At 51.3% G+C, this 13,885-nt stretch overlaps 1 protein-coding gene across 2 annotated transcripts in view; it reads right to left on the bottom strand.

Moving 5' to 3' along the window:
* DLK2 (delta like non-canonical Notch ligand 2) overlaps positions 1–6,705 on the bottom strand; it is a 47,885-nt gene extending 41,180 nt beyond the window's left edge. Inside the window, exons 1-2 of one of the 2 annotated variants that reach the window (XM_029592854.1) lie at positions 3,867–6,705; positions 3,567–3,690 (exon numbers count right to left, since the gene is read on the bottom strand). In XM_029592854.1, the coding sequence (XP_029448714.1) occupies positions 3,567–3,645 (79 nt within the window). In that variant the 5' untranslated portion in view covers positions 3,646–3,690; positions 3,867–6,705. Of the gene's footprint in view, positions 1–3,566 lie in introns of both variants that reach the window. The other variant, XM_029592853.1, reaches the window with a different exon arrangement.
* Between the last annotated feature and the right edge of the window lie 7,180 nt (positions 6,706–13,885).

Below are 13,885 nucleotides of genomic sequence, written 5' to 3'. Positions count from 1 at the left end.
TGCCCCCCATTATCCTGCAGATTTGCATCACTGAGGACTAATCCCAAAAGCTCTTGGCAGGGAGCCAGCAATTCATCACAGGAGCCAGGGTTTGCCTGGTGGAAGTGAAAGTGGACAGGTCAGTGGGAGCAGACAGGATAGATGGAAGGACATTAAGGGCGCTCAGGGAAGTTGTGTTCAGTCCCTGGAAGGAGGGAGAAATTGTTGCTACAATGCGCAAGTCAATAGTAATTTTGCATTAAACATGGCAGAAAGCTGTGCTTTTTAACTCTGTATCTTCTGGAAGATTCAATGAGACATGGAATTGAAGCAGAGGTGCCTAACCCTTAGTACGCAGCCTGTGGGTCTGTGCGCCTCTGACGCAGGTCCCACCCCCACCAGACTTTCAGCACATGCCACCCGAGCTGCAGCGAGATGCGCCAGAAAGAGCCAAGTGCCAGAAAGAGCCAGATGCGCCAGAAAGAGCCAGATGTGCAGGAAAGAGCAAGTGCCAGAAAGAGCCAAGTGCCAGAAGGAGCCAGATGTGCCAGAAAGAGCCAGATGTGCAGGAAAGAGCAAGTGCCGGAAAGAGCCAGATGTGCCAGAAAGAGCCAGATGTGCCAGAAAGAGCCAGATGCGCCAGAAAGAGCCAAGTGCCAGAAAGAGCCAGATGCGCCAGAAAGAGCCAGATGCGCCAGAAAGAGCCAGATGCGCAGGAAAGAGCAAGTGCCAGAAAGAGCCAGGTGCGCCAGAAAGAGCCAAGTGCCAGAAAGAGCCAGATGCTCCAGAAGGAGCATTCAGGTCTGAGGGCACAGAGACGCCTCTAACTTCAAAGAGGGCTTTTTTCTTACTCAGTGCCATGGATGCAGAATGCTGTCCCAGTGGAACTAAGAAGAGGTTGGAATTAAAGATCTTTTGGAAAGATCATGAAAACTATTGTTTCATGATGTTTTTAGTTGAAGTTTGTTTTATCTCATTATTTTAATTGTTTATTTGTATTTTTTATGTAGATAAGATTGTAACCTACCGTGAACAAATTATATTGAAGGCGGGATCTAAGATGTTGTCGATAAATAAATAAAGGTAGGCTCCTTTTGTTCTGGGTAGAACTTTGTTAAAGGCATTGGTCCTATGTCCTGTTTACACAAGAACAGATGCACTGTTGTCCTTGTTTTTAATCTAGGCAGACTTGAAAAAGAAATTGGTCTAAATTTCATACATGACACACTCAAAGAGCTAGGATTTAAAAATAGGGGTACAAGGGGTGCTGCTTCAACTCTCTACTCCTTCCCCCCATCAGCTGCCTCCTCTCTCCCTCATCCAGGCTCCTCGTTGTCACCCCCCACTCACACACATGTTCCTTTCCACCTACCCTCTCCCACCCATTCCCCGACGTTCTTCTTCCTGTCTCCCTTCTCCACTGGAGAACTTTTTCATCACCCTTTCCTTTTCCAATCTATCTCTGTCTCCTCCTCTTCCGTTTCTTTCCATCTACTGCTCTCCCTCCCAAAGGGCTTCCATCGCTCCCTGCTCTGGAACTCCTCTCTATCCCTGCACTCTTTTCTCTTAGGGGAACAGAGATGGATTAGAACCCATCTCCCCTTCCTCATCAGGTTTCTCTCCATCACTCACTCCTAGGTTCCTCTCTCATCTCCCCTTCCTCATCAGGTTTCTCTCCATCACTCACTCCCAGGTTCCTCTCTCATCTCCCCTTCCTCATCAGGTTTCTCTCCATCACTCACTCCCAGCTTCCTTTCCCATCTCCTCTTCCTCCTCAGGTTCCTCTCCATCACTCACTCCCAGCTTCCTCTCCCATCTCCCATCTCCTCTTCCTCCTCAGGTTCCTCTCCATCACTCACTCCCAGCTTCCTCTCCCATTTCCCCTTCCTCTTCAGGTTCCTCTCCCATCTCCCCTTCCTCCTCAGTTTCCTCTCCATCACTCTCTCCCAGCTTCCTCTCCCATCTCCCATCTCCCATCTCCCCTTCCTCCCCAGCTTCCTCTCCCATTGCCCCTTCCTCCTCAGGTTCCTCTCCATCACTCCCAGCTTTCTCTCCCATCTCCCCTTCCTCCTCAGGTTCCTCTCCATCACTCACTCCCAGCTTCCTTTCCCATCTCCCCTTCCTCCTCAGGTTCCTCTCCATCACTCACTCCCAGCTTCCTCTCCCACTACCCCTTCCTCCTCAGGTTCCTCTCCCATTGCCCCTTCCTCCTCAGGTTCTTCCCCATCACTCCCAGGTTCCTCTCCCATTGCCCCTTCCTCCTCAGGCTCCTCTCCATCACTCACTCCCAGCTTCCCCTCCGATCTCCCCTTCCTCCTCAGGTTCCTCTCCATCACTCCCACGTTCCTCTCCCATTGCCCCTTCCTCCTCAGGTTCCTCTCCATCACTCACTCCCAGCTTTCTCTCCCATCTCCCCTTCCTCCCCAGCTTCCTCTCCCATTGCCCCTTCCTCCTCAGGTTCCTCTCCATCACTCACTCCCAGCTTCCCCTCCCATCTCCCCTTCCTCCTCAGGTTCCTCTCCATCACTCCCACGTTCGTCTCCCATTGCCCCTTCCTCCTCAGGTTCCTCTCCATCACTCACTCCCAGCTTCCTCTCCCATCTCCCCTTCCTCCCCAGCTTCCTCTCCCATTGCCCCTTCCTCCTCAGGTTCCTCTCCATCACTCACTCCCAGCTTCTTCTCCCATCTCCCCTTTCTCCTCAGGTTCCTCTCCATCACTCACTCCCAGCTTCTTCTCCCATCGCCCCTTCCTCCTCAGGTTCCTCTCCATCACTCCCACGTTCCTCTCCCATTGCCCCTTCCTCCTCAGGTTCCTCTCCATCACTCACTCCCAGCTTCCTTTCCCATCTCCCCTTCCTCCTCAGGCTCCTCTCCATCACTCACTCCCAGCTTCTTCTCCCATCTCCCCTTTCTCCTCAGGTTCCTCTCCATCACTCACTCCCAGCTTATTCTCCCATCTCCCCTTTCTCCTCAGGTTCCTCTCCATCACTCACTCCCAGCTTCCTCTCCCATCGCCCCTTCCTCCTCAGGTTCCTCTCCATCACTCCACTCCCAGGTTCCTCTCCGATTGCCCCTTCCTCTCCATCACTTACTCCCAGCTTCCTCTCCCATCCTCCTCAGGTTCCTCTCCCATCTCCCCTTTCTCTCCATCACTTACTCCCAGTTTCCTCTCTATCATTAAACTCCCAGGTTCCTCCCATTTTCCCCTCCTTTTCTGCAGATTTCTCTCAATTTCTTGGGGTGCAGTATTATGAGCAGAGCAGTGGCAGGTCCACAGGTGGAGATATGCTGAGCATGTGTTTCGTGTCCTTTCACTGCTCTTCACCCGTGGTTCAGGAAGCAAAGGAAGGGGATGTAGAAATCTACAGAGATTGGGAGTGCTTTCTTCCCATGTCCACCCACACCCTGCCCCCCCCAGCCTGCCATCTTTGCTACTGAGTTTTGGGGGGCAGAGAGAAAAGGAGGTGAAGACTCTTAAATGTTATGTTTGGTATGGCCTTTAACAGGAGGTTGTCCTGTGTTCTGGGGATGAGTCAGTGGCCCTCCTCCCCGAGACTGAGAGAAATTGCACGTGCCAAGTCTCTTACCTGCGAGGAGTGGAGGAGAGGAGCGCCCTCTACCCCTGAGGATTCTCTCACTTCCCGTCACTTGGAGGGGCTGCAGCATCCAGAATGGAGAAGGAAGTCCGGCATTGCAGTCTTAATCCAAGCCCTGCACAGAAAGAAGCAGCACTAAGAGGCAGCTGGAGCCGGAGGCGGTATCCTACCCCCACCCCTAATAGCAAGGAGGTCCTGGGGGGCTGTAAATGGACCCTATAACCCCCAGAGCCCTCCGCAGTGATAAGGGGCTAGAAATCCCTGGGTGCAGTCTCTGTGTATGTGGCAAACCTCTTCAGCCGCAAAGGAAGCAAGAAATCCCAGAGCAGATTTTAGTGCAGGCTCCAGCGTCTCAGCAGGGGATTTGCTGGCCCCAGGAGTCTCACTGCAGGCTGCAGTCTCAGCAGGAGCTTTACGGATCCTGGGAAGTTGCACTGCAGGCTGCAGTCTCTCAGTATGGGAGTGCTGGTCTTGTAGGGGGTGTCTCACTGCAGGCTGTAGTCTCTCAGTATGGGGGTGCTGGTCTTGTGGGGGTGTCTCTCTGCAGGTTTCAGTGTCTCAGCAGGGGGTTGCTAGTTCCGGGGGTCTCACTGCAGACTGTAGTCTCTCAGTATGGGAGTGCTGGTCTTGTGGTGGGTGTCTCACTGCAGGCTGTAGTCTCTCAGTATGGGGGTGCTGGTCTTGTGGGGGTGTCTCTCTGCAGGTTTCAGTGTCTCAGCAGGGGGTTGCTAGTTCCGGGGGTCTCACTGCAGGCTGTAGTCTCTCAGTATGGGGGTGCTGGTCTTGTGGTGGGTGTCTCTCTACAGGTTGCAGTGTCTCAGCAGGGGGTTGCTACTTCCCGGGGGTCTCACTGCAGGCTGTAGTCTCTCAGTATGGGGGTGCTGGTCTTGTGGTGGGTGTCTCTCTGCAGGTTGCAGTGTCTCAGCAGTGGGTTGCTAGTTCCGGGGGTCTCACTGCAGGCTGTAGTCTCTCAGTATGGGAGTGCTGGTCTTGTGGTGGGTGTCTCACTGCAGGCTGTAGTCTCTCAGTATGGGGGTGCTGGTCTTGTGGTGGGTGTCTCTCTGCAGGTTGCAGTGTCTCAGCAGTGGGTTGCTAGTTCCGGGGGTCTCACTGCAGGCTGTAGTCTCTCAGTATGGGAGTGCTGGTCTTGTGGTGGGTGTCTCACTGCAGGCTGTAGTCTCTCAGTATGGGGGTGCTGGTCTTGTGGTGGGTGTCTCTCTGCAGGTTGCAGTGTCTCAGCAGTGGGTTGCTAGTTCCGGGGGTCTCACTGCAGGCTGTAGTCTCTCAGTATGGGGGTGCTGGTCTTGTGGTGGGTGTCTCTCTGCAGGTTGCAGTGTCTCAGCAGTGGGTTGCTAGTTCCGGGGGTCTCACTGCAGGCTGTAGTCTCTCAGTATGGGGGTGTTGGTCTTGTGGTGGGTGTCTCTCTGCAGGTTGCAGTGTCTCAGCAGGGGGTTGCTACTTCCCGGGGGTCTCACTGCAGGCTGTAGTCTCTCAGTATGGGGGTGCTGGTCTTGTGGGGGGTGTCTCTCTGCAGGATGCAGTGTCTCAGCAGCAGGTTGCTAGTTCCCAGGGGTCTCACTGCTGGCTGTAGTCTCTCAGTATGGGGGTGCTGGTCTTGTGGGGGGTGTCTCTCTGCAGGTTTCAGTGTCTCAGTAGAGGGGTTGCTAGTTCCGGGGGTCTTACTGCAGGCTGTAGTCTCTCAGTATGGGGGTGCTGGACTTGTGGGGGGTGTCTCTCTGCAGGTTGCAGTGTCTCAGCAGCAGGTTGCTAGTTCCCAGGGGTCTCACTGCTGGCTGTAGTCTCTCAGTATGGGGGTGCTGGTCTTGTGGGGGGTGTCTCTCTGCAGGTTGCAGTGTCTCAGCAGCAGGTTGCTAGTTCCCAGGGGTCTCACTGCTGGCTGTAGTCTCTCAGTATGGGGGTGCTGGTCTTGTGGTGGGTGTCTCTCTGCAGGTTGCAGTGTCTCAGCAGCAGGTTGCTAGTTCCCAGGGGTCTCACTGCTGGCTGTAGTCTCTCAGTATGGGGGTGCTGGTCTTGTGGGGGGTGTCTCTCTGCAGGTTGCAGTGTCTCAGCAGCAGGTTGCTAGTTCCCAGGGGTCTCACTGCTGGCTGTAGTCTCTCAGTATGGGGGTGCTGGTCTTGTGGTGGGTGTCTCTCTGCAGGTTGCAGTGTCTCAGCAGCAGGTTGCTAGTTCCCAGGGGTCTCACTGCTGGCTGTAGTCTCTCAGTATGGGGGTGCTGGTCTTGTGGTGGGTGTCTCTCTGCAGGTTGCAGTGTCTCAGCAGCAGGTTGCTAGTTCCCAGGGGTCTCACTGCTGGCAGTATATCTCAGTCGGATGGTGCTAGTCCTGTGGTGGTGGTGGGTCTCAATGCACGTTGTAGTGTCTCAGTAGGGGGTTTGCTGGCCCCAGGGGTCTCACTGCACGTTCCAGCATCTCAGCAGGGGCTTTACTGATGCCAGGGAGTCTCCCTGCTGGTTGCAGTGCCGTAGTAGGGGATTTGCGGATCCCAGGGGCTCTCACTGCAGGCTGTAGCATCGCAGCAGGGGGTTTACTGATGCCAGGGAGTCTCCCTGCTGGTCGCAGTGTCGCAGTAGGGGGTTTGATGATCCCATGGGTCTCACTGCAAGTTGTAGTCTCTCAGCCGAGGGTTGCTGATCCAGGGGATGTCTCAGTGCAGGTCCTAGTGTTTCAGCAGGGGGTTTGATGATCCCATGGGTCTCACTGCAAGTTGTAGTCTCTCAGCCGAGGGTTGCTGATCCAGGGGATGTCTCACTGCAGGTCGTAGTGTTTCAGCAGGGGGTTTGCTAGTCCCATGGGTCTCATGCAGGCTGTAGTCTCTCAGTTGGGGGGATGCTGGTCCTGGGGGGCATCTCCTTGCGGGTTTCGGTGTCTCAGCAGAGGGTGTGAGTCTCCCTGCTGCTGGTAGTAGTAGTAGTGCCTTGCTGGTCTCCGGGTGCAGCCGTAGTCTCCCTTAGCCAGGCGCTCGGCTTCCAGGCTGGTGTAAGAGGCAGAGTGCCTGTATCTGAGCTCAGGCTGCCTGCCAGCAGCCTGGCGTGTGGCTACACATCAGCTCTCTGCCAGTGACAGGGACGCACACGTCAAGCATTCCACCTTTCCCCGCACCGTCAGAGCCCTGCCAGGAGGTGCACATAATCCCCAGAGAGGGAGGAGACTCGCCAGCCCCAGGAGTCCTTGCTTTCCAAGCCATAAAAACCTGCATCTGTTTCCACAGGGAAGAGCTCTCACTGCTGCTGCCTGGTACCACAGCCTCCGGCACCGTGGCAGGGCCGCAGCAGATGTCACTGGGGCATTGCACAGCCCACAGCAAGGAGGAGATGGCTCCACCGCTGGAGGGGATCCTGCCAGACCAATTAGGACGAGATTTTCCAAGAACTTTTGCAGCAAGCACGATCTAGGAAACATGACTGATGAGGTTTAGCGGGATTTTGCTAAAGCCTTTGATACAGGGAAACATGAAAGGCTGATTTGCAAACGAGGAGAGATGAGGTTTAAGGATATTATTTGTGAGAGGCTGAAGGGGAAGCTCCAGAGGGTCACATTATTTTATTTCTTCAGTTTCTAGTCTGGGGTCCCCCAGGGGGTCCGTGCTGGGGGCCACTGGTGTTTTATGTGATCACCGGTGATCTCGAGGATCTTGCCGATGGGATTAGGATGCTGTGGGCAAACGGGGCAGAGACCTGGCAGATGAGCTTGAAAGGAGCCTGGGTGCCACGTAACAGGAGCTGCCGTCCACGAGGGGGGGGGAGGGGTGGAAGATTTCCACAAGAGGCGGGAGGAGAAGGGCTAGGAAGGCAAGAAGGAGGCAATCCCAGAGGGCGCAGCAGGGGCTGCCAGGGGTCACTGGTAGAGGGCCAGGAAGGGGCCAGGGACACCATTTTGGCACTCAGTGGGCTAACAGAAGCCCCTCCCAGCATGCCCAACAGGAAGGGAATCGGTAGGGACCCCCCCCGGCAGGGATTGGGGGGAGGGAATTGCCCCAGCAGTGGCAGCTCCACAGCAGTTACAGCCGTGGGCAGCTCAGCCACCAAGGACTCCAGTAGAAGGGGGAGGGGGGGTCATCTGCACCGGTCCTGGGTACTTTAGTCACCCAGGTCTGTGATATTATTTTAGTGCTTGTTCAGCCCATGGTCAGGGGGCTCTGTGAAGGCCGCACAAGAGTGAGGCAGATGCAAACCACATGGAGCAGCTGGGTCACGTGGCCCTTCGTGGCAGCCTTCATGGCCAGCTGAGGCATTAAGTAAAAGATTCAGGTTTCGTGGGCTATGTCTCCCCCTTGGCCGCTGGGGGTAAATTCATCAGAGTGTGTTATGTGCACTAGGGTTTTGCAGTTCATGTATTTTTCTACAAAAAGCTGCTGTGGCCATTTTCATCCACGGAATAAAGATCCGTACGTGCGTTTCTTGTAGCCCGGCTTAGGGGGAGGGTGGGATAGGGTGGGGGACAGGATGCCCGGGCTCTGTGGGCAGGTGCCGGGCGATGCAGGTGGGGGCGCATGAGCAGACAGGTGCACTGCCCTCTGAATGGGGAATGAGGGCGCAGAGCCAGGCAGACGTGGCTGGAGCAGGCACATGCACGCCGGTGTGCATAGGAGCAGAGAAGCCGGATCTCATCCCAGCCTTGCAGAAGGCGTCTGACACAGAGACAGAGGCGACGAGGGCAGAGAAGGACGGTAAAGCCCATCGCTACTGAAGTCTGACTCGGGTTCTCTCTCATGGTGGGTCTCCACCTTCCACTCTCTCCTCACTTCAGATGCCTTTTTAACAACTCTCCTCCGTTGCTAATGCCATGGCAGGGCCATGTTCTGGGCTCCCATCCACTATAAGGACTTCCAGATGTGAGAAAATATAAATTCCAGCCTCTCTGCATTAAGTTTTGTGCTCAGTTCTAGTTTTAATGTGTGCGTAGTTTAGCCCCTTCCCCCCATCTTCTGCTTCTCCTTCACTCTGTTCATAGTCACATATCTGCCTCAGCTTTCCACACAACAAACTGGCTCCCATCTCTCACACTAACATCACAGACAAATATAAAACAAAAAATCAATATCACCAAACTCCCTCCCATCTCCCACACCAATAATACCAACAAACATAAAACAATCAACCACAGACAATCAACACTAAGAACATAAGAACATAAGAACATGCCTATACTGGGTCAGACCAAGGGTCCATCAAGCCCAGCATCCTGTTTCCAACAGAGGCCAATCCAGGCCATAAGAACCTGGCAAGTACCCAAACACTAAGAATAACCCATGCTACTGATGCAATTAATAGCAGTGGCTATTCCCTAAGCAAACTTGATTAATAGCCATTAATGGACTTCTCCTCCAAGAACTTATCCAAACCTTTTTTAAACACAGCTATACTAACTGTACTGGAGGAGAAGTCCATTACCTGCTATTAATTAAGTTGACTTAGAAAATAGCCACTATTACTAGCAATGGTTACATAGAATAGACTTAGTGTTTGGGTAATTGCCAGGTTCTTATGGCCTGGATTGGCCTCTGTTGGAAACAGGATGCTGGGCTTGATGGACCCTTGGTCTGACCCAGTATGGCATTTTCTTATGTTCACTAACCACATCCTCTGGCAACAAATTCCAGAGCTTTATTGTACGTTGAGTGAAAAAGATTTTTTTCTGCTTAGTCTTAAATGTGCCCCATGCTAACTTCATGGAGTGCCCCCTAGTCCTTCTATTATCCGAAAGAGTAAATAACCGATTCACATCTACCCGTTCTAGACCTCTCATGATTTTAAACACCTCTATCATATCCCCCCTCAGCCGTCTCTTCTCCAAGCTGAAAAGTCCTAACCTCTTTAGTCTTTCCTCATAGGGGAGTTGTTCCAGTCCCCTTATCATTTTGGTTGCCCTTCTCTGTACCTTCTCCATCGCAATTATATCTTTTTTTCAGATGCGGTGACCAGAATTGTACACAGTATTCAAGGTGCGGTCTCACCATGGAGCGATACAGAGGCATTATGACATTTTCCGTTCTATTAACCATTCCCTTCCTAATAATTCCTAACATTCTGTTTGCTTTTTTGACTGCCGCAGCACACTGAGCCGACGATTTCAATGTGTTATCCACTATGACACCTAGATCTCTTTCTTGGGTTGTAGCACCTAATATGGAACCCAACATTGTGTAATTATAGCATGGGTTATTTTTCCCTATATGCAACACCTTGCACTTATCCACATTAAATTTCATCTGCCAATTAAGGTATCAAATTGAAGGGTGAGCTGTCAGAAGTGGGATTCAAACTGCCGACTCCACAGGAGACCAGAGCACCCAGCACAGAGAAGAAGGAACACTTAGGTCTGATGCCTTAGATCACGCGGCCATTCCTGCTCAGTATCTGGAGTAAGTGATTATAAACATCTTAAAAGTGAAAAAAGGACTGAGTGGGGGGGTCTGTGTGAAATGGAGGGTTTTCAAGCTTGAAGAGCCAGGAGAGCTTTCATGAGCTGCAGATGGACTGGGTGAACTGATAGGCTAATTAGTAAAACTGGTTATTTCATTGCCGCGTGCTTGTTAGAAAATCTACTGACTTACATATGTAAAAGCTGATTTAAGGGAGGTAAATGCATCTAAATAATACGAATAAAATCTACTTGCTTATTCCTTTAAAAAGGGAAGTAAAGAAACCAGAGTATCATTTGTGTACATTTATCTGGCTAAGCAGTGCCTTTGCTGCTACTTAGATGCACAAATCCCTACTTAGCTGGATACATCAGAATTTATCTAGATACGTGCCACTACTTATCTTGATAACTACAAATGTTTCTGGCACGCATTTTTTATATACGTGTGCATATCGTATATGCCCAGATGATAAAATACAATAGTAAATTTGTGCACGCCCTTATACACACATACGTAAGCACCCATGCCCAGGTTCTGAAGTTATCCTCCCTATCTGGATAAAGTTATGCACACAATTATATGTGTGTATAGTCAGTGGCAGACTTTTCTAGCTAAATTCCGCCGGCTATCCATGAAAAGTTGTGCATGTATTTATACCCAAATAAATTTGCCACTCGCCAGCTCTCTGAATCTTGACTTCATCTTAGATGAAGGTAAATAAATAGCAACTTTGCCATTCAGTCTGTGCAATTGTTCTCTTCTCTGGTTCTCCACAGATAAATTCTCATTCTTAAACCAACAGCACCTGGTCTATACCTAACCTTTCAGCCGCTTCTCTAGTTCTTTCCTACGTATGTTTAAATTCCATTACAGTGCTGGCCTCCACCACCTCATAAGAGCATAAGAAATGCCCTGCTGGGTCAGACCAAGGTCCACCGAGCCCAGCATCCGTCTCTGTCATTGGCCCGTCCAGATCCCATAAAGTAGATTTAATTCCTGTTACCTACAAGAAAGTGGTGGCTTTCCCATCTTTCTCTTAGTTCTGGTCTCTGTTTTCTGTATTCTTCCTATTCCCAAGAAGATAACTATGGATCCCACCGATATCAGTAATGTTCGCCCAGTTGCATCTTTAACCTCTTAAGGCAAGATTATAGAATCTGTAGTTCTCCATCAGTTAACAGATTATATCGATGAGAGAGACATCTTTCACCCTAATCAACTCGGTTTCAGAAAGAGGCACAGTACCGAAACGCTGCTCCTTTCTCCCTTCCAAACCATTATCTGTGGATTCGACGCCAACACAGATTACATTTTAGTTCTTCTTGACATTTCAGCTGCTTCTGACACCCTGGATCACCATATTCTCCTTACCAGTTTGCAATCCATTGGTATCAAAGACACTGTTCTCAAATGGTTCGTGTCTTTTCTGTCAAAACGTTCTCAGCAAATCAATATCGCGTACAGCATTCCTTCTGGTGGCGCCAGAAGGTTCCTCACTCTCTGCCATGCTGTTACACATCTACCTACATCCCCTCTCTCACCTTCCAGCCAGTCTAAGCGTAGACTTCAGAATCTTCCTCGTACCATGTAGTAGGTCTTGGTCCAACACTTTGTCCATTGTCAGTTTGTATATCAAATCTATCAATTCTTGGCTATCTCATAATCGGCTAAAACTTAACGCTTCTAAAACAGAAATCCTACACCTATCCACCATTCCACACTCCTCCTGCCGCCCCCTGCTCCACCTAATCTTCGACAATTGGTCTATTCCCAAAACGACTCGAGCTTGTAACCTGGGAGTCTCTCTAGACTCAGATCTGTCCATGTCGTCTCACAGCTCCACAGCTGTAAAAAGCTCTTTCTACAAAATTCACGTGCTAAAGAAATTAAAACTGCTACTGTATGCTGTAATCTCATTCATAACCTCCTATATAAAACATCCACCCTCTGGCTACGTTCATCCTACACGCCACCTTCACTCCATAAATAAAAATCTTTTACAAGTTCCCAAAATTAAAACGGCAAGGCCTGATCTCAGCAGAAGGCGCGCTCTATCAGTCGCAGGCCCAGCCCTCTGGGATTGGATCCCAGATTCCCTTAGGCTCCAAAAGAGTTTAGGAAAAAATGAAAAACGTACTTATTTATTTTATTTATTTATTTAATAACTTATGTTCTGTCGCATAGTAAAACCCTGGGACTTGGACGTGACGGGGGGCTTTCTAAAATAGGCTCGGCGTGTGTAACCTCCCCTGGATTTACGTGCGTAGGGCTTTTAAAATCCGGCCCTCACTGTAAGTGCTCCGTGGCGGGAGCTTCACCACGGTGCTTTCCGAAGATGTCAGCTCTCAGGCTCCTATACCTCCTATACAGCTCCTCCTGCCCCTGCAGTGCCGGTGGCCACGGATCCTGTCTTGGCCTTGCCCTGGTCCCCTCCTTGCTTCTATCCTTCCTTGCTTTCCATTTCCTCAGCCTGATCTCTTACTGCCTTGACCTAGTGCCTGATTCCTGAAACCGTCCGGCTGCTGCCTGCCCTGGGCTCGCTCGCCTAAGTCCTGCTTGCCTCACAACGCAAGGGCGCAACCTGTGGGGAGAAGAGGTGAAGCCACCATGCCTGTCCCAGCCTCAGAGCGTGTCCGCCTGTGGTCAGCGTGGACCCAGCTGCAACCACGTCCTGGGCAGAACCAACTACACCACAGCCCGTGGCACTCACTCACACTCCGTGGCACTCACACTCCGTGGCACTCACACTCCGTGGCATTCCCCCATTCCACCCCTCATGATTTTATAAACTTCTCCCATGTCCCCTCTCAGCCGTCTCTCTCTCTCTTCCACGCTGAAGATCCCTCGCCTGCGCAGCCTCCCATCCTAGGCGAGATGCTTCATCCCCTTTGTCATTTCTCTCGCCCTCCTCTGCACCTTTTCTGGTTCTGCTGTGTCTCTCGTGAGATGGGGGTGACCAGACCTGCACACACAGCACTCAGATGCGGTCCTGCCATGGCTCAATACAGAGGCCGTATGATATTTTCCATTTTATTCTTCATTCCTTTTCTGGATCATTCCTAACATTATCTTTGCTTTTTTGACAACCTGCCGCACGCTGAGCTGAGGATTTCAACATTTTGTCCATGAGGACTCCCTTGTCCTGGGCATTGTGTAGCTGAAGCTGGGATTATTTTTCCCTTTGTGCATCACGTTGCACTCATCTGTCCAGTCTGCCTCCATCGTTTGGCTGTTACTGGCCTTGTCATCTTCCTCTTAATCCAGCACCCAGATCCCGCTCATAGTTTACCCCTAAACTTTGTTATAATCCATACAGGAACTAAAATTAGTGAGGCTGTCTCCAGTCATCGACTCACCCCATGCTCAGGTAGGGAAGGATTGTATCGACCTGCACTATTTTATTATTATATGGCCCTAGCAGTGTACACAGCACTGCATTGGGTACATATTCCTTGTATCCTGGTACTGATGAATGATTAACACAAGTCAGACAGCTGTAACTGCAGACCCAGTGAGGTGTGTGCGGATGTGTTTAAGGAGGCTCAGATATTGCCACGGAAATGAGAGGCCCGGGGTCTCACAAGGGGAAGTGACAAGGCCTGCAGGACACGGCACCCCACCCCTCTGAACTTGTGCACATCCAGCACCAGGCAACCCAAGGGTTGCAGCTCATCAGCGTTCACCGCACTGCATCCACGGACTTGTAGTTCATGAGCTACACGACTGTCGATGAAATGGGGCACAACCAGTCCAGGCTGAGCCTGTTCAGATGAAGTTAGGCCAGTTACTGACCCAAACCCCAAGACGCCATCTACCATAGGCTATACCACATCTGCATTCACCCTACCCTGGGGAACTGGGCATCTAAATGCAGATGAAACTTAATGTGATGCACATAGGAAAAAATAATCCTTATTATAGATACT

The sequence above is a fragment of the Rhinatrema bivittatum genome, chromosome 3, assembly GCF_901001135.1.
Source record: "Rhinatrema bivittatum chromosome 3, aRhiBiv1.1, whole genome shotgun sequence".
NCBI classification, from domain to species: domain Eukaryota; kingdom Metazoa; phylum Chordata; class Amphibia; order Gymnophiona; family Rhinatrematidae; genus Rhinatrema; species Rhinatrema bivittatum.
Note: the sequence above shows the minus strand (reverse complement) of the source record. Positions and strands in the feature narration are given on the sequence as shown.